At 36.7% G+C, this 20,510-nt stretch overlaps 1 protein-coding gene across 2 annotated transcripts; it reads left to right on the forward strand.

The window, feature by feature from the left end:
* The first annotated feature begins 7,083 nt into the window (after positions 1 to 7,083).
* LOC121974347 (F-box protein At1g67340-like) lies at positions 7,084 to 8,651 on the forward strand. 2 transcript variants are annotated; one of them, XM_042525475.1, is made up of 4 exons: positions 7,084 to 7,382; positions 7,460 to 7,622; positions 7,691 to 8,434; positions 8,528 to 8,651. In XM_042525475.1, exons 1-3 carry the CDS (start codon positions 7,219 to 7,221, stop codon positions 8,426 to 8,428), a joined length of 1,065 nt encoding a protein of 354 aa, XP_042381409.1. In that variant the 5' UTR covers positions 7,084 to 7,218; the 3' UTR covers positions 8,429 to 8,434; positions 8,528 to 8,651. The 2 variants fall into 2 exon arrangements, with proteins under 2 accessions (XP_042381409.1, XP_042381330.1); XM_042525396.1 differs by lacking the exon at positions 8,528 to 8,651 and having other exon boundaries at positions 7,691 to 8,475.
* Positions 8,652 to 20,510: the final 11,859 nt, after the last annotated feature.

A 20,510-nucleotide genomic window follows, 5' to 3' on the forward strand; every position in this document is an offset into this window, starting at 1 on the left:
TTAAAAAAGAATCATGGATTATCGAGATCAAGATCAAGATCAATATTAATCGTCAATCCAATCCAGATCTAAAAAAAGATTATTCTTCATTAGAACCTAAGTTATCCAATCCTCCATTTAAATTTAAAGTAATATGAACCATTGGATAAAAATAAGAAGGCAGCCTTATCTAATTAAATTTGCACCATTCATCTCTTCATCATCAAGATTAAATTCCTCGTAAAGATCCGACGATCAGAATTTAGATCCCTCTTCCTTACTAAAATGAAAAGGCAATCCCATCCACGCACTCACGCCCACGCTACTCTGCTCTCCATCGCACACCACGGAGGCCGGCGGCGCCGCCACCACTTTCCTCATGTCGCCGGCAGGCCAGCCATCTCATTCCCTCATTCACTCCTCCGTCTTCTCACTTCTCCTCTCAAGCCGCCATCTCTTGGACGCCAACGGCCCATGACAACGCAGATCTGATCCACGCCCCTCCTCATCCACGCAGCCCTCTTCTTCTCCATCCAGCACCACCGAAGACCCACTCCTCTTCGGGTTAGAAGAGGAGAGGTTCCGTCCACCTCCCAGCCACGCCGCCAGCCCCTTCTTCGGGTTAGAAGAAGGGATCCATTTGACCATCTTCTCCAGCAGCATCTCCGGCCATCCATAGAGATCTTCCCTTCGGGTTAGTAGGGAAGCACTCGCACCGGAGACTTCTTCCAAGAGATCCGGTCATAATTCTTCTCTGTTCAGCCCTTCAAGATTCCGGACAGCTCTCCATCCGAAGCCTCTTCATGTGTTCATCCTTGTGTTGATTGTTTTACAACAATGCTAGCATTGTTTGCTCTTTCGTTGATGGTTGATTGTTTACTTGAGTTATTGGATTGGTTGTAATTGGATTCAAGTTTCCAATTATTAGGATTTTATATATTTCGTTTTGAATTGAATCATACATGCAACTTGTTTATTGAAATGGTATCCCCATGAGACGGTCTAGTAGCTAGCGTATAAGATGCTGTCATCATAAAATTTAGGGTTCGAATCTCAATATAATTAAGGTAAATGTCTCTCTTATGTGTCAGTCACTATTCCATAGACTAGTAGCTATCTATGATTTATTTTTTCTGTATTGATCCTGGGATGGATTGACGGTAACACTAGGGACGAGTGTAGTCACATTTTACCATCGTGTTTACTGAAATGTTTTGTATAATTTAGTTGGTAATTCTTTTAGTTAGTTGTTTGTATTGCTTTGTTAACATTGAGTTCATTATGTTTGTGCTCTTTCTTTGAATGTAATTAGGTTATGTTAGATTAGGTTTCTTTAATGTTCTAAATTTCGTTCCATGTCTTAGTTTCGTTATTCCATGTCTTAGTTTCGTTAATACTTTACTTCATGTTGACTTTTATTTTGTACAATTATAGTTAGATTAGACTTAACTCTCATTATTGTATTGTCTTTCATTAATTATGATTAGATTTCATTACATATATTTTAAAACTCAATCCCCCGCCCCAATCCCCCCCCTTCGATTCATATTAAAAACTTGCGTTTAGTTCGGAGTTATTCTTGATAATCTTGATAAAAATAAAAATGAAAAAAGAAATAAAAATTAAAAATTAAAAAACTTAAAAAATATTTTAAAATACATAAAAATAAAAAAAACGTGAAATATATATATATAAAGAAAAAACATAGAGTTTAAATATAATAATAATAATAATGTATGGTTGATTTTGTAACTAAGGATAATATAGTAAAATATTAAATTAGGTTATTCATTAAAATCTTCAAATAAATAAATTTTTGTTTCATTATTTAAGTTGAACCAAACAATATTTGGTTATGTTTTGTTGCCCATAACATTAGTTATGTGATTATCTGATAATCACATAACCAAGATTATATATGATAATTTAAACTAAACACACCCTAAATAATACATATGATCCTATATTTATCACTTACTATTACATAGGAAACAATCTAAATCATCCCTATACTAGAGTAACGTAGAGAGATTCGATAATTTTAATTGTAATTTAATGCATCCATAGTACAACATATGGAGAGCTTATCAATATTGAGCTTTTTCAAATCAACTAATATTGTAGATAATTAATATAGTCCTATAAAAAAAAATTATCAGCACTAAGATAAGTTAGAAAACACTCGTAAAGCTCCATCCAAATGGCATCATTTTTTAAAATTGTCATCCCATTAAAACAAAATCCCTATCGTGCATACAGTAAAAATTTGATTTTAAAATGTCCGATTAGTTACTTAAAAGTCTAACCGTTGCACTAAGGCCAGATAAGTGAACATGCGGAAAAGATACGTTGGGCGCCGACCGGCATCCGGCGTATTTTAGATTTTTTTTATCTTTTATTTTGAATTTTCGGTTATATTAATCCGGCTTTAATTTTAGGATTTAGGAATAAGATTATATAATTAAATATAAAAAAATTGAAATAAATTTTTTTTAATGTTTACGGGGCAGTGGGTTGTAAGAAGTGCGGCGTATTAAATCCCAGTAAACATGAATTGCTTTTTTCTATTTGATAATTCTTCAAACGATAAATTAGAGAAAAATCTCCAATCACAATATTAATTTTGCATATAATTCTTATTTTAAAAAAACTTTGTTTCCACTCTCTACATATAAAATATTACTTGTTTCAACTCCCTAATGCAAATATTGATACCTAAATTATCCCTCAGATTTTTTAAGTACAAAAAATCCAAAAACGAGTATAATTCTTCTTAAAGTCAGTACTTTATATTAAAAATCGAGTATATTTTCTATTAAAATTGCCCCTCTTATTTTTTAGGTATAAAAAGTCTTAAAATAAGTATAATTCTTGTTAAATTCAGTACTTTACACTATAATCTAGTATTCTATAATAGGATCTAGTATATTTTTTATCGAAATTAATCCTCATATTTTTCGGTACAATAGTCTAAAAATGAATATAATTCCTATTAAATTCAGCACATTAAATTAAAATTGAATATATTTTGGGGTGAAAAAAAGAAGCGTACTCAATTTGATAGAAAATATACTAAATTCTAATTTAATATACTGAATTTAAGAGGATTTATACTGATTTTTGGACTTTTTGTACCTAAAAATATCATGAACAATTAGGTAAATATATTTGACTGGAGAATGAAAACAAAGATGATCATAAATGAAAATTATATGTAAAAATTTATTTATCAATAGGGACTACATGCAAATTTTCCCTTCTTCGAACGTGATGAATGTTACAGGTAACGGAAATAAAACAATTTATAAAAAAAGCCAGGTTTAATTCGTTGGTTCAATTTGATCGGTTTCCTTTTTATTGATGGTTTCCACATTGACTTGCATTTTTTTATTTTTTTTATTTTTGCTTAAGCTTCTACGTTGAATCAAATATTAAAATTTAGGGGTATTTGATTTAAGAGAATAAGAATGGAAAATGAAAATAGTAATTATTGATTGTCATTATTGATGTTTGAATTATAGAAATAGAAATATAAATAAGGGAATGAATCCTTATAATCAGGGGCGGATTCAGGATTTTAAATTTGGGAGACTGTATATTAAATGACAAGGCCGAATATTAAATAACAAAAATAATTATTAAACATATTATATTATAATAATCTCTTCAAATTTCCATAAATATTATATATTTAGTTAAATATATTATATTATAATGATCTTTCCAAATTTACTATATATTTAGTTAGAATGCAAAATATAAAAGAAAAAATATATATTTAATTAAAATGTGAAATATAAAGTAGAAAAAAAATTAAAATTCAATTCAACAAGGATTCAAATTTGATAAGCATGTTTAAAGGAAACATAATCTTACCATTAGACCAACTATATACAACTAAATCTAATGGGGCCAAATAATATATATATTTATAAAATAGAAAAATTCTATATAAAAATAATATTATTTAAAAATTTTGGTGGGATCGTGGCTCCCTCGGCCCTAACGTAAATCCACCCCTACTTATAATTGGATAATGATTCATTCCCATGTCTCCCCCCATTAATAAGTCATTACTCTATTTTCAACAATAAAAATATTTCCTTATTCCAAAAATACCATTGACCCAAAACTAAATTTTCCCCTTAATATCAAATATCAAAATATATTTATTTAATTTTTCTTTCATATCACTTTCTCTCTCCTTATTCTCTCTCATCATATTTTCTCTCTCATTTTATCACCCACTTTCTCTCTCCTTAATCTTTCTTATCACACTTTCTTTCCTCTTTTTTTTTCTCATTATACTTTTCTCTCTCCTTAATCTCTTCCATCACACTCTCTTCCTTTTTTTTTTTCTCATCAAACTTTTTCTCTCGTCATATTTTCTCTCTCCTCAATTTCTCACATCACACTCTTTTTTCTTTTTTTTTCTCATCATGTTTTCTATCTCATCACACTTTCTTTTTCCTTAATCTCTCCCATCACACTCTCTCCTTTTTTTTCTCAACACACTTTCTCTCTCATCAGGTTTTTTTCTCTCATCATACTTTATCTCTCCTTAATCTCTCCCATCACATTCACTTTCCTATTTTTTCTCATCATACTTTCTCTCTCATTATACTTTTTTCTCTCTTGAATCTCTCTCATCACACTATCTCTCCTCATTTTTATTATTACACTTTCTTTCTCTTCATCCTTTCTCATCATATTTTCTCACTCATCATATTTTCTCTGTCATCTTCTATCATCATGCACTCTCGCATTACACTCTCTTTCCTCATTTTCTCTCATCGCACTTTCTCTCTCTTCATTCTTTTTTCCATCACACTTTCTCTCTTATTATACTTTATCTTTTTTATCATTCTCTCTCATCATTTTTTTCTCACATCTAGTTTTTTCTCTTATTTTCCTTTAAGGGTAAAAAAGGAAATTTTGATTTATTCCGATAGAAAATATTCAACTAACCAAACATTATTTTTAAGAGAGATATCTATGCTCATATTCATTCCCATTCTACAATACTATGATTCTCATTCTGATTCATATTCCAAGGAAAGAACCAAACACCGGGAATGGATTCATTCCCTAACCTTGTGTTTGGTTGATAGGAATGGAATCAAGATTTTAGAATGTAACCCAAAAACTTGGGTATGGATGAAACTCACTCTCTCCCTTGGGTTTTGTTGGAATGAGAATGATAATTAAATTTTGGATGAAAATACCCTTAGTATATTTGTTCAATTTTTCTTTCACTTCACTCTCTCCCCTAATTATCTCTCATCATACTTTCTCTCTTCTCATTCTATCATCACACTTTATTCTCAACATATTTTCTCTTTCCTCGTTTTCTCTCATCACACATTCTATACCATTTTCTCTCTATATTCTCTCCCATCACACTCTCTCATTTTATCTCTTCATTCTCTCTTATTTTTTTATCATACTTTCTCTCTCCTCATTCTATCATCACACTTTCTCTCTCAACATATTTTCTCGCTCTCATTCTCTCTCATCACACATTTTATACTATTTTCTCTCTGTATTCTCTCTCATCATACTCTCTCTTCATTTTCTCATCATACTTTCTCTCTCCAATATCTCTTTTCCTAATCTCTCTCCACATTTTCTCTCATCATACTTTATTTCTCTTTATTCTCTTCTATCATACTCTCTTCTCATTGTTTTTTCATCACATTATCCTCTATTTTTTTCCATCATATATTCTTTCTCATCATACATTCTTTCTCATCATACATTCTCTCTCCTCAACGTTCATGTTTACTGAGATTTGATAATCCACACTTCTTACAAACCACTGCTCCGTGAATATTTAATTTTTTTTATTTCAATTTTTTATATATTTAATAGCATAATCTGATACTTGAATACTAAAATTAAAACCGGATTAACATAACTGAAAGCTCAAAATAAAAAATAAACATAAAAAATAAAAAACAAATCTAAAGATACGCCGGATGCCAGTCGGCGCCCAGCGCATCTATTCCGCATGTGCACTTATCTAACTTTTAAAGTTTGTAGAAGGTATATTTATTTTTTATTTTATTCCTTTCATCAATTATTACGGTATTATATTTAAATAATTTCATGTATTGAATTTTAAAAAATAACATAAGTAATATTGTATTTTAAAAATTAATATAGTTTTAGTTTCAAAAATGCTGTATAATGATGTTGAATTTTAAAAAATCAATACCACTTTTATACTATATAGTGGTACTTGATTTTTAAAATGTTGCAATGATGGAATTTTTTAAAATTTTATTATAGTAAAAAATAATTATATTTATTCCATACGTGTCTTGCAACATGCTTTTAGATTATATAAAAAAATAAATTATAAAATTAATTTATTAATGATTATCAAATAATTAAAAAAAAATTATTTGAACGCACAATTATAATAATTAATGATTTAGAAAAATTAAAAAAATACGTCTTTTGAATCTAATAATTAAATATGATTTAATTTTACAATTTTAAATGACTCTCATCAATTACTTAACAATAAATATACTCTCGTTTTTTTTTTTCATTTAGCATTATCTCCCTTCATTATACTGAGACCCACCCATGACCCACCCCCTGGATAAGTTGGAAACCATATTTTTCTCTTTAGGAAATACAATTAATTTATTTTAAAAATAAATTAAAAATGTGCGATCACTCGAATGAGCCGCATGACAAGACGGCGGTTTCTTGGCCAACTCGCTCCCAGAATCCACTCCAGAAAGTATTTACAATCTTGCCATTCCAAAACAAACGTGGATCTCACATAAAGTCACCCAGTTTACACCACCCAATCGCTTTTGATGTGGTCGGTCATATTCTGAGTAAACAATTTTAAAATTAATTCACGATCTTGCTGCCATTGGGAATCAAAACTGACATTTATACTGAAAACTGACCCAAAAGAGTACCCGTCGAAATTTTTGACGATGGAAAATTAGGGATGGAGGTCGACGGTTCAGATGGTCTGTGTGATTTTGTGGGTTTCGAAGAGTGCGCCAAGGTGACGCCTTCCTCCCTATCGCTCCGATGCTCGACATAAAAGGGAGCTGCTTTGCCTCGAACGAGAGGGGATGAGAGAGAGAGAGAGAGACGCGACCTCGAATCACTGCGTCTGCGAAGGGGAACAATCGCCTCCGTCACTGCAACCGAGTCGCCGGAGATATCCCAAGAGTGAGTTGAGGAGGTGATAGGGGACGGAAGAGTGGGATGGGGATCTCCGGAAGAGGAGCAGATTCAGGTCGGAAGAGGACGCGTACGGCGGAGAAGGGCGATTTGTTCGACGTCCTTCCCGACGAGCTCGTAGTGGCGGTCCTGTGCAAACTGAGCGCCTCCGCTGAGAGTCCCGCCAATCTGATCGCCGTCTTAGTAGTGTACCCGTTCTTCCTCGTCTTCTGCAATTTTCTTCTAATGATTTGTGGTTTTTGCTGAGGGGAATTGGGTTTGGTAGGTGTAAGAGATTCAATCGTCTGGGACTCGATCCCGTGGTTCTCTCGAGAGCATCGGCGGAATCGCTCGCCGTGAAAGCCAAGAGCTGGTCGGATTTCTCCCATAGATTCTTGAAACGCTGTGCCGATTCCGGAAACAGGGAAGCTTGTTACATCCTGGGCATGGTAGGGTTCTCTTTTCTCTGTTTGATTTAGATGGAACGATCATCATTTTTCTTCTTCTGCGCTTGTAGATCCGCTTCTACTGCTTGAGGAATCGGAGGAGTGGTCTCTCGCTTATGGCACAGGCAGCGATCCGGAACCACGCGCCAGCGCTCTTCTCGTTGGCGGTCATCCAGTTCAACGGAAGTGGGAAATCTAAGATCGACAAGAATCCCGAAGCCGGCGTGGCCCTCTGTGCCCGGGCTGCCTCCCTCGGTGACGTGGACGCGATGCGAGTTCTAGGCCATTGCCTCCAGGACGGCTACGGCGTGCGCCGCAACCTCGCCGAGGGCCGCCGCTTCCTCCTGCTGGCCAACGCACGTGAGTTCGCTACCTTCCTGCACTCCTCCTCCTCCTCCTCCTCCTCCCCGCTTCGGCGCCACACAAATCGTTGTGGCTCTCTTCTCAAAGATTTAGATTTATGGATGCGTTCCACGCCACCGCCGGAGCCGCACCCGGCGAGCCGCTTCATGGAGGAGTGGTTTGCGTCGAGGAGCGAAGTTTTGAAGAGGGAGGAGCTCAGTCTGTGCTTCAACAGCCGATGCGGCAGGCCGGAGACGCGGAGGCACGAGTTTTGGCTCTGCTCTGCGTGTAGCCTCGTCAAGTACTGCTCAAGGGCGTGCCAGGCCACGCACTGGAGGTCGTCTCACAAGGCCGAGTGCGAGCCTTTCGAGCAGTGGCTGAACGTCGCCGCCGCCGCCGCTGGCGGCGGTGAAGTCGAAGCCCCAGTGGAGGGTGATGCCGGCCGTGACGTGCCGATACTTGATTAGTGTTTGGTAGGCTTTTGGGCTTAATTGTGCGTTCTTTTACATTTTTGGATAAAAGAAAAAGTTTTTTTTGAAAAAAAAACATTTGTTGCTTCATCTCAGGAATAATCGCGATAGATGTAGTCGTGAGAGGCACGAGCAAACCACGTGTTAGGAGGTAATTGTTGTTGACTTTCAAATAATCTTAGCATAAATTAAAAACAACTAATTTATTTTTTTAAAAAAAGATATCGTGCAAAGTTTAAAAGGCGTCCCATGGTGAACGAAAAGCCATTCTAAAAATAAAAAATAATTGTAAAAAGCATAAAAAAATTCATCAAATTTATTAATCATTTAATGATAATAACTTCTCTAATAAAAGTTTATCTATGCTCCAATAATAAATAACGGATGCCTTAGGTATAGGTGAGTTGATTATCACATATTTATAGAATTGAGAGGTTAAATTTCGATAAAGACTATGAGGAGTTATTTTCTTGGTTAGATTTGATTTTCTGAATTACTTTCCCTTAATAGGGTGGGGTAATCTTGGGAATCGCTGGGATGATAAATTTTATTTTTTTATAGAATAATGAATAAGAGATGAATTAATAGTGCAATATAGCCCTGTAGCACGATTTTGTAGTTTTCAAGATATGATGAATTTTATTTTTTTTATAGAATAATGAATAACAGATGAATTAATAGTGCAATATAGCCTTGTAGCACGATTTTATAGTTTTCAAGATATTTAATGTTAAGTTTTAATTTCAGTAAATTAATGAATGAATTTCTCTTAATAGATAGTTGACTTAAGAACACTAGACTAACTCTAAGAGCTTTTCAATTTAATCTCGTGGCCAATAAATTTTTTTATAAGGTCTATCTTGTTATCTCCAAGATTAGTCGACGTAAGCAAAATATATAATGTCAGTTAAAAAATAAATAAATAATAAATAATTTTAAACTTGCATCGTGTGATGTTAAGTGGCAATGCGGATATCCATGCAACAAGGGTTCAATTTTCACGCTGGACATTTCTAAATGCTTGCAATGTTCGAACTAATAGTGATGTTAGGCCATTGAACAATGGATATTTATACTTTTTGTATTTATTTTAGTGACGAGTGAAAAATTTTTATGTAGTTGAACGGTCTACTTTCATAATTAATCATATCGTAAAAATTGAATACTTATATTACTAAAATAAATAAATAATAATAATATGGAGCTGAACGGTCTACTTGTATGGATGACCCTCGAGAAATCTTCATGGTGGACCTAATTTAAAATATTTTAAATTTTTTAGCCCACAGAGGCATAATGCTGTGGTAAAGTGGCGAAGCTCTTTCTTTGCAACGAAAATTCGAATCTCACACGGGTATTTTCAAACGTCCATGGAATTTAAAGCACTTGTGAAGTTGGGGTCTCTCTATGGCCCACCTATACTTTCTGAATTTACATGGTGACCATTTTGGCGGGTCAGGCCATCTACATCTAGAATTAATCTAATCGCAAGAGGTGGATATGAGAAAAAAAGAATAATTTTAATATATGCTAAACTAAGTCAATTTCGTAGTGTTTCGTTGAACATACGGTAAATAACAGTTAAATTGAATGACACGATTGAACTCATAAAATTACAAGTTTAGTTTGCTTAATTTTGATTTATATTTTAAATATAAGTTAATTTAATTAGTTCGTTTCAATTTTAAATTTGGAATTTATAATATCAATTAAATCAAATCGGAAGTCATAAATTGAATGTTATATTTCATCAGTTGAGGGGTCTAAATCATTAAGAATGTTCTAACTTAACTAATAGACTATTGTTTATCATCGGCCAATTTATAATAAAAAATTAATTATTTTAATTTTTTAACTGAATTATTTAATTTTGTGCATGTTCAATTGGTTCTATTTTTTAGAAAAATATGATCAATTTGGTTAGTTAAAAAATTAATTTATTTCATTTCAATTTAATTGGTTGCTTACTCTGAACAATTCAATATATATATATATAAATATTTATTACTATAACTTATTTAAGAAAATAGTAATATAAAATTATTCTTACTATTAATTTATCTGCTAAAATCATACTTTGATTGCTCATGACAAAAACATTTTTACAATTCAATATTACAAATGCGACATAAATATAATATATATATATATATACATGCCATATTCACACACAAAATATTTTTTTATAGAAAATTGAATTATTTCTAAAAAAAATTAATTAATAAGTGAACGTGCAATTTAAAACAGTAAGTCAAATAAATATATTTTGAATTTTTTTCTATAACAATCTTAGGATTTTCTCAAAGTTTAAAACACATTTTAGCACTCAAACTAATTTATTTTGGTATTAAATTTTTTATTAAAAAGTTGACTCAGATAAAGTTTTCAACTGATATTGTTATAATTGTTTGTGAGCTAAGAGCTTATAATTTCCAATTTCCGTTAGAGCTTTCGTACCTAAACATTCTATGCTATAATTTGTCCTTAACAAATTTAAATTCTTTAATTAAATAGAAATTTTTTTAAGGTTACCTTAAAGGGTTTCTAATTTCATCCTTTAATTTTTCAAAGTTAACTTTTAAACATAAATTTCCTAACTTAGTTTCTAGTGTGCTAAATCCAAGTATCCAACTATCGATCAATTTTAGAGATGATCGATCTGATTTTATAAAAAATTTTCATCTTATATTAGGATAAATCAGGAAACTCTCACGGAAGTCCATTTTAGTAACTAGCATTTTTAAGTTTGTCGCCCCATTAGAAGAAAATCTCTATTGTGTGTTGCAGCTGAAATTTAAAACTTAAATGTGCACCGTAGCTCTGGAGGCTATTTCCTTGACTTTCATTTCATCAAATGAGGTGTCCCTTATGCTCTGGTGTAACAAGAGGGGGTGAATCCAATAAATTAAAAAAATACAGAATAAAATTGAATTATCTATCTTTAAAAATTCAAAAATACTTTAAGAAAATATAAGTTAAATTTTTTGAAAATTTAACATTAGTGTAGCTCTATTTCACAATCTAAAACCCTAAATTTTGATTTTAATGAGTTGAAAATGAACATAAATTTAAAAATTTTATTTTTAACTGAGTTAATTTTAGTTGAAATAATTATCCATATTAGAACATCCACATCAATTATCCTAAACTAAACTTTTACCTTAAATTTTACATTTTGCATTAAAAAACATCCGCATCAGGTACCCTACTCATTCCATAAATATACATTTTATGAATAGTAGTTCTTTAAATTTAGGGAATGGATTTCATTCCCTAAACATTAAATACTATTTCTCTCTCCTCCCTCTAATAATAAAAAATTTCTCTCTCCTTCCTCTAATAATAAAAAATTTCTCTCTCCTCTATCTCTTTCCTCCATCTAATAATAAAAAATATGAAGGAAAGAGAAAAAATAATAAAAAAATAAATATACGACAAATTATAGGGAAGCTGATATATCATGTAGTGAAAATGGATATCTAAATTTAATAAAGTAGTTCTTTTACCCTAAATTTTAGATTTTGAATGAGGATACTGATGTGGATGGTCTTATGACTCAAAGTCAAAGAATCATTTATGATCTCCCTTCCGCATAATATTTAGGATTCGTACATATGTGATCTCCATTCCGATCTAAATAACTATTTACTAGCAACTTAACAAAATAAAGTTTATACTTTACAATTCTCCTTCTAGTAATGAAATATGAAAGAAAAAAAAAAGAACTTCACTTATTATTATTGTGTTTGGACAAAGGGGAAAAATAGTTATTTGTAAAGGGCTACTTGCTGGAAAAAAATAAATAAAAGAAAGATCGTTACTTTTGAGAAAAATAAAGAAGAGATCATAAGGAAGAAGAAGCAAAAGAGATGAGTTTATATTCTTCGTAAGTAACCTCAACTAGCTTCAATGAGCTTGGAAACAACACAAAGAGAGGATAAGATAAAACAGAGTTATTCTTGCAATGCCATCAAAATTCTAGAAAACACGAGAAGAGGAAGAAGATGCGAGACCTGCTCTTGTTGCTGGAAGAGGGTAATTGATAGTGTTTCTTGTTTGCTAGAGAAGAGAAAGGAAAGAGAAGAGATCTCTTGTATTTGAGAAGAGGAGAGGAAAAAATTATAGGTATACTGTCATTGGAGAAGAGAAGGAGAGAAGAAAATGAGAAAAAATAGGAAGGAAAAAAAAAATAAAAGAGAGGGATGGGCGAAAGCATAGCAGTAATGTAAAGCACGGTGGGGACAGTTGTGTCCATAGGGAGAAAAGGGAGAAAAAAAAAAGAGAAAAAAAAAGATTTGCTATAATTTTGTCAAATCAATCCCTATTTAAACTAACATAATCTTTATTTCTGCGACTACTTGTTAGATTTAGTTCGAATATGATCTTATTTTAATTTAGCATCCTCACTTTATATTTTACGATTTAGTTAGTTTTTTATTATTATATATTTTATTTTTAAAATTTAATACTTAATATTCCAAATCACTATATTTTTCGTAAAAATGATACCAATGGATAGTTTAGGTCGAAGACTTTCTAAATATCTGATCAATTATACTTTTCCAACGATAAGGTGGTGAATCGGCCGATCAAGATGGCGGTGAGGGTTTTCATATATATATATATAGCGATTTGATATCTTTGGCGCAACAACGTAGTCCATTTTTTTATTTTATTTATTTTTTTGGTTTGTGATTAAGTCAATTAAGATTTTACATTTAAGATTTAGAGGTTAAGTTATAATATTAACATAAAAATATTTTTTAAATGAAAAAAATAAATTTATGTGCTCACGAGATGTGCAGGATAATAAATCTCTCTCTAAGTAATATTATCCCCGCACATCTTACGATATACATTTCATGAGCATCTCAAAATTATCCGTAAACCCTTAAATGGCTAAATCTCAAGTAAAAAAAAAAATCTAGGCAACACGCATAGGACGTTATATATATATATATATATATATATATATATATATATATATATATATATATATATATATATATATATATATATATATATATGTGGAGGGGCGATTTATATACATATAAAATCGTGCATCTTGAACCGTCTCAATTGTGGACGGTGAGTGGAAAAACATATCAAACTTTTATTTATATATATATATATCCAGGGTGGTTGCACCGACCAACCCCACTACACCCTTGCCCTTAATTATGTCATTATTGATTGTCATGAAAGCAATTCTCGCTTTGTTATGGATCCCTCCATTTAATACCCTTGACGAAGATGCAATTTTATCTCGCTGTTGTTAAGTTTTTTATTTTGAATTTTACTTTGACTCTTTCTTTTTCCTTTTTCAATTGGGGACATATATATGTTATGTATCTTTTTCATCACAAGAAAAAAACTTCTACCTTTCTTTGCCTTTGTTTTTTTCTCTTGCTCTGCAATTTTTTTGTGTTGCTTATCAAAATTTGAATTTTTAAAAATTTAAATATTTTAAACACAAAAACCAAAAACAAAACCTAGAAACCGAAAACAAAATCCATAAATCAAAATCAAAACCTAGAAACCATAAACAAAACCAAGAGGCAAAATATAAACCCAAAATCAAAACCAGGCCAGATAGACAAACTAGAATAGGCACTTATCCTATCCGAGAGTCGAGTCAACGGACGCTAGGGACGTGACACTCATTGCTGTCTTCAAATGACTTCTAAGATGACGTGGACCTCCGACGAACTTGCAACAAAGCCGAGCCGGGAAGGGGTTCCCGACGACGACCCTCCGACGCTCAAGTCAGGCACCAGTGAAATAAAGTGGAAGCAGAGTAACGAGACTGCAGCTACAGTGAATAATCGCGCATACCTCCGTCGAAGTCTGGGGGTCCTTATATAGGATCCCGGGAGGTGCGTGCATGCTTCCCGAGGCATGCACGCTCCTCAAAGCATACCTCAAAATGGACATGTCAGAAAAGTGTGTCTGACGCCATATCGCAACCGTCCGAGCATATCTCTGACATGATAGTGGAAACTTCTATCATACGATCTTCCGTCTGGTCTGGTCGCCGACCATGCTGTCTGTCGGCGGCACATGTCTCAATAAGGATATCGCCAACTGTTTATTTTGTCCTCTTCTCTCTCATCTATTACTAGGCCGAGCGGGTGAGCCGCTCGATCACATACTCGAACGGGCATACAGCCTTAGTCGTTCGGTAGCTCGACCGAGCAGACTCGCCGGTCGGCGCATCGCCTCTTTTATACGAAACCCCCTGAGCATCGGAAACCCGACTTGTGATCGAGTTGTCTTCGCGCCGGCCTGGGCGCTATTAAGGCCGATCGGCGAGGTGACCTCCCCGCTCGACCAACACATTGGTCTACCCATCTTGACTTTAACTTCTACGTGTCGTTGACCACTGTACGGTTGGACCCCCTCCTTCACTACCGGATCACGTGCCTCCCCCTCAAGTCTAGTCGAAGGAGGCTAAAAGTCCGACTGACTGGACTACTAGTCTAACGGTGTAGCGGCCGCTCGACCACTGAGGTGGGTGCTTCTCTGTTCGAGCATTGTGATGGTGCCAGGCAACCGCTCGGCAGCCTACCTGTTGGGCATTGGAAAGTTTTGCTTGCCGCTGATTACCTTGCCGACCCGAGGGCGATTAATGCTGACGTCTTCAAGATCTCCTCGGAATTCGTGCAAATCCCTGCTATTAAGGTCGAGCACGCACCCACGCCTGCGTAATGGCGTTCATTAAATGCCGCCCTTTAACTTGTCGCCACATGGCGTCACCGCCGTCATCATATGGCGAGGGCGTCAGCTCCGATGGGACGGGTGGTGGTTTGAATTCAATGGTCGGATGTCGACTTCGATCCCGATGACTTGGATCTGACGGCTAAGGTTAACCGAGCCCTATGTTTATAAAGCACCAGCGCTGACAACTATTCCATCGTTGCTGCTTCCGCGTGTTTCATCGGCTTCCTCTGCCTCCAGCGCTCCGACGATCTTCCACCTCCCTCTCCTAGGTCTACTTTTGTAAACTCCCTGATCCTCTCTTGTTTTCGCGCTTGCTTCCCCTTGCTTTCCTTGGCGTCGCTTCTTTCGTCGTTCTTTCCGTCGATCCTTTCGACAAGCTTCTGCGTTTTCATTTTCCGATCATGGCCAGTTCGTCTGCCCCCTCTCCCGGCCTTTGGTATCAAGCCATGGAGAGTCGGTTCGACTTGGGAGATGCCTTTAAACTGATCAATGCATATGACATCCCTGCTGACCACAAACTCACCCTGGCCGAACCATTCGACCGACCTCATGACCCGCCGGCCGGCATTGCTACCTTCTTACACAACCAATTCGTAGGTGACCTTAGGCTTCCCATCCACCCATTCATTATAGAAGTGTGCAACTACTTTCGCATTCCGCTCGGCCAGCTCGTGCCCAACTCCTTCAGGCTCCTGTGCGACGTAGTTGTGCTATTCCGAGTGCACAACATCCCCCTTAAGCTTCAGATTTTTCATTATTTTTACTATCCCAAGCAGTCCGAGCTGCGCACCTTCTTGTTTCAAGCTCGGATCGGCTTGGTTTTCTTTGATAAAATGCCTACCTCCAACAAGCACTGGAAGGATCATTTCTTCTTTTTGAGTTTTCCCGAGCCGCCACCCTTCCGAACCCAATGACAAACTTCGCTGCCGCCTCCCCCCGACCTGAAGAGGTATAGGTCCGAGACCGTGGGAATATCCATGGCCGTCTGGTTGAAACGCTGGATGTAGGCTTGGAAGCTCTCTCTCGGCCCTTGCTTCATGGAAAATAAGCTGACACTGGTCTTCTGGTAGCATCAGCTGCTAGCAAAGTGGTGGAGGAATGTCGCTCGGAATTCCTTGAAACTTCGAATTGATCCGTTCGGCATCCTCCGGAACCAACGTTGTGCGGAGCCGGATAGGGTGGTGAGGAAGACCCTGCATTTGACTCCGTCGGTGTATTGGTAGATAGTAGCGACATTGTCGAACTTACCGAGATGGTCGTCCGGGTTAGTCATGCCGCTATACTCTCTGATCGCCAGTGGGGCGTAGTGCCTTGGGAGCGGGTCTTGCAAGATTGCTTCGGAAAATTGACGATTAATCCGCTCGGGAGATGACTCGTTCTGAGGTGCCTTGCCCTTCCTAACATCCCGGGCGGGGGATTCATCAGATGACCCTTGGTTGACTTGAGCTAACTCGGACGGGGTCTGGAACAGGGTCCGATGGAATGGAATAGGGGCGGGCGGCACGTCTCCTGGTGTGCCAGTCTGACCTTTATTCTGTGCCCAAGTGGAGTACTGCTCCGGTCGATCTTCTTGGGCCGCTCAGCCGGCCGACGTCGAGGTCGCCGGCTGCGCCATCCTTTCAGCTAATACTTTATGCTGCTGCTCCACTATCTTTGCCGCTCGCGCCTGGATGAGTGCGTCGAGTTCTTCGGGAGAGAGCGTCACAATGTGTGAACGTCCAGCTTCCTCCATATTCTCGGCTCGGATTCAGGTGCGTTCCCACAGACGGCGCCAAATTGATCCTATCCGAGAGTCGAGTCGACGGGCGCTGGGGACGTGGCGCTCATTGCTGTCTTCAGATGACTTCTAAGATGACGTGGACCTCCGGCGAACCTGCAACAAAGTCGAGCTGGGAAGGGGGTTCCCGGCAACGACCCTCCGACCCTCAAGTCAGGCACCGGTGAAATAAAGTGGAAGCAGAGTAACGAGACTGTAGCTACAGTGAATAATCGCGCATACCTCCGTCGAAGTCTAGGGGTCCTTATATAGGATCCGGGGGGGGGGCGCGTGCACGCTTCCCGAGGCGTGCATGCTCCTCAAAGCATACCTCAAAATGGACATGTCAGAAAAGTGTGTCTGATGCCATACCGCAACCGTCCGAGCATATCTCCGACATGACAATGGAAACTTCCATCGTACGATCTTCTGTCCGGTCTGGTCGTCGACCATGCTGTCTGTCGGCGGCGCATGTCTCGAGAAGGATATCGCCAACTGTCTATTTTATCGTTTTCTCTCTCGTCTATTACTAGGCCGAGCGGGTGAGCCGCTCGGTCACATACTCGGACGGGCATGCAGCCTTAGTTGTTCGGTAGCTTGGCCGAGCGGACTCGCCGGTCGGCGCATCGCCTCTTTTATATGAAACCCCCTGAGCATCGGAAACCCGACCTGTGATCGAGTTGTCTTCGCGCTGGCCTGGGCGCTATTAAGGCCGATCGGCGAGGTGACCTCCCCGCTCGACCAATATATTGATCTACCCATTTTGACTTTGACTTCCACGTGTCGTTGATCACTGTACGGCCGGACCCCCTCCTTCACTACAAGATCAGGCAGGTAAATCAAATTAGTAAACAGAGAGACCACCAAGCATATACGACTAGACGAATCAAACAAACAAATAAGCATATTGACAAAAGTAGAATCAAAACCTAAAACTAGAACATAAAAACCAAAAATAAAACCTAGAAACCAAAAACAAAACCTAACAACCAGAAACAGATTCCATAAACCAAAATCAAAATCTAGGAATCATAAACAGAATACAGATATAAAAAAATAAATAAATTCAAAATCAAAATTAGATTGGACAAGTAAATCAAATAAGCGGACAGATAGACAACCAAACAAATAAGATTAGATGGACCAAACAAGGACATAAACTGATAGACAAAAGAGTATTTAATTAGGTACTCTCAAAATATTATTTTTAAGTCGGGAATAAAAAATTCTTGTCACTAGCTTGACGACGACGGTTGAAATATTCAATATTTTTATATTATATTTTAGAAATTGTAAAAAATATAATAACATAAAGTTTTTTATTATTTTAATTTTCTTTTAAAATGTTAGTTTAGTTTTTTTTAAAGATTGTTAGTTTTATTAGTAAAGAAAAATATCTTGGTTGCTAACCATAGAGGAAGAGTTACATTTGGATTACATTTATGCTACCAAAGCTAGATTTACTTTCCTATAGATTCCCTGTAAGTCTGACTCATATAATTCCATGGTAATGGAAAAAAAAATCATCTAATGTGCTTCAGTTGAGGTCCTTTGACACGTCTCCAGGCATAGCTAAGCCGGTAACTGTGACAGATTTGTAACATAAGATAAGGGTTGAATCACGGTGAAATAATGGAAAATGCCCTTCCAATGGAGGTCTGCACAATATTTAATTTATACAGACAGGAGGTCTGCACAGTATTTAATTTATATGTCTGTATGTAATCATGTAGTCGATGATATTAAGCCACTTGAGATAAATGATATCATCTTTTATAGGATATTAAGATCCTTTGACATATAGTATAAATATACTGTTAGAACATGTAGAGAGTTAGAGGAGGGGTGAATAACTTGATCGACTTTTAACTTGATTTGTAGTGGAAAACTTGAAGCAATGATAACACATTCGATTTACTTGATCTCCACTTTCTTGAGGTCCGGCTCTCATAATCTCATCCACTATGAAATCCCTCATTTTTGATAACTTTCGATAGGCGGAGAAGTCTCATACAAGTTGTTAATTCTCACAAGAATAAAATACAAACAACACCAAAAACGAAAGGAAAATGAAAGCACAAAACTTTACACGGCTTCTTTGCTTTGGATACTTGATTGTCGTGTTGGATTGCCTCTTGGTAGTTAGAAATACAATAACACTTCTCCTCTAAACCTTCAAGAACCGATTGTTAGTACTCCAAGGTAGTTTTGATGTGATCAACCAAGTCAAGTTAGGTCATGTTAATTTTTAACCCCTGTGTCTAAGTGTGCAGGAACATAGGAGTACAGAAAGTCGAGCGAAAGATGCAGCTAGCGAGAAAGACGACACAGGAGAGAGACGACGGACTCGGTGCGCCCGAGGGACGAGGTGTTGCGGAAGAGTACGCGGGAGGACAAGAAGGAGACATGCGGTGTTTCCGAGGAACAAAAAGCTATAGCGGAAGATTGCTCGAAGGTCGAAAGTTGGGTTCGGGTGAACCCTATTTTGGAAGGCTGAGATCACCCAAGTAGAGTCGGAGTCGGAGCAGAAGATCAAGACCTAAGCAAGTGGAGCCGGAGCAAGAACCAGAACCAAACAAGTTAACAAGCTGTTAACTTGGGTCTGGGTGCTCGGACTATGAAACTTATTCGGATTGCGTCAAACGCGATCCGTTGTGATGGGGATGAAGTTTTATCCCCTTCTTCCAGACACCTCGATCAAGGCTATAAATACAACCCTGGTCCTAAAAGCCTAAACACAACAAGAAGAACACTGAAGAACACTGAAGAACACTTGTAAACGATTTCTTTTGTTTAGCTTTATATATTTAGTACTTCAACTATTGTAAAGAGACTTCTCCGCCTGAAGGAAAAATTAGTGCGCTTTCCACTTCCTTGGATTAACAACCTCCTCAGTTGTAACAAAGTAATTCGTTGTGTCTCTTCCTTTTTAATTAGTTTTATATATTTTATGCAAGTATTAATTTTGTTAAAGCTATAAAGTTTGAGGAAGGTTGTTTTTCTTTGCAGGGCTATTCATCCTCCTCTAGCCACCCGCCAAGGGTCCTAATAAGTGAGCCAGGACACCTCAGAAGGACTAACCGCCGACTGAAGCAATGAGATGATGACCGGTGCAAGTATTCATCCATCAAAGTTCGAGGGAGACTTCGCACAATGGAAACGCTAGATGGAGGTATTTTTTAAAACGAATTTTGAGATTCTGTTAATCATGAAATATGATTTTGTAGCTCCTAAGGACCAACATGGAGCTGGAAAGGAAGAGTCTTTTGGACGAAGAAAGAAAAAGTCGATTTCGTGGCGAATAGTAAAGCAGAGTTCCATTTGCTAAGCATCCTTCCACCCTAGGAGGTCAATCGAATCGGTAATTATGACTCCGCCAAAGAGCTCTGGTTGAAGTTCTTGGAACTCCACGAAGGTACTTCAAAAGTAAAGTTAGCAAGGCGAGACATCCTCTGAACCCAACTAACAAACCTGCGGATGAACAATGGAGAAAAGGTAGCGCAATTCCAAGCATGGATTAAAGAATTCATCACTCAGCTCAACAATCTCGGAGAATCAGTAACGAACCGAGATTCAATCTGGTATGCGCTTAACGCCTTCCCA

Source organism: Zingiber officinale, chromosome 1B, assembly GCF_018446385.1.
Source record: "Zingiber officinale cultivar Zhangliang chromosome 1B, Zo_v1.1, whole genome shotgun sequence".
In the NCBI taxonomy this organism is placed as follows: domain Eukaryota; kingdom Viridiplantae; phylum Streptophyta; class Magnoliopsida; order Zingiberales; family Zingiberaceae; genus Zingiber; species Zingiber officinale.

Excerpts from the sequence above, each read along its gene's own strand:
- LOC121974347 (XM_042525475.1), top strand. The coding sequence starts at position 7,219 with ATGGGGATCTCCGGAAGAGGAGCAGATTCAGGTCGGAAGAGGACGCGT. Across the intron at positions 7,383-7,459 it reads CTGATCGCCGTCTTAGTAGT|GTGTAAGAGATTCAATCGTC; the intron begins GTACCCGTTCTT and ends TGGGTTTGGTAG. Across the intron at positions 7,623-7,690 it reads CTTGTTACATCCTGGGCATG|ATCCGCTTCTACTGCTTGAG; the intron begins GTAGGGTTCTCT and ends CTGCGCTTGTAG.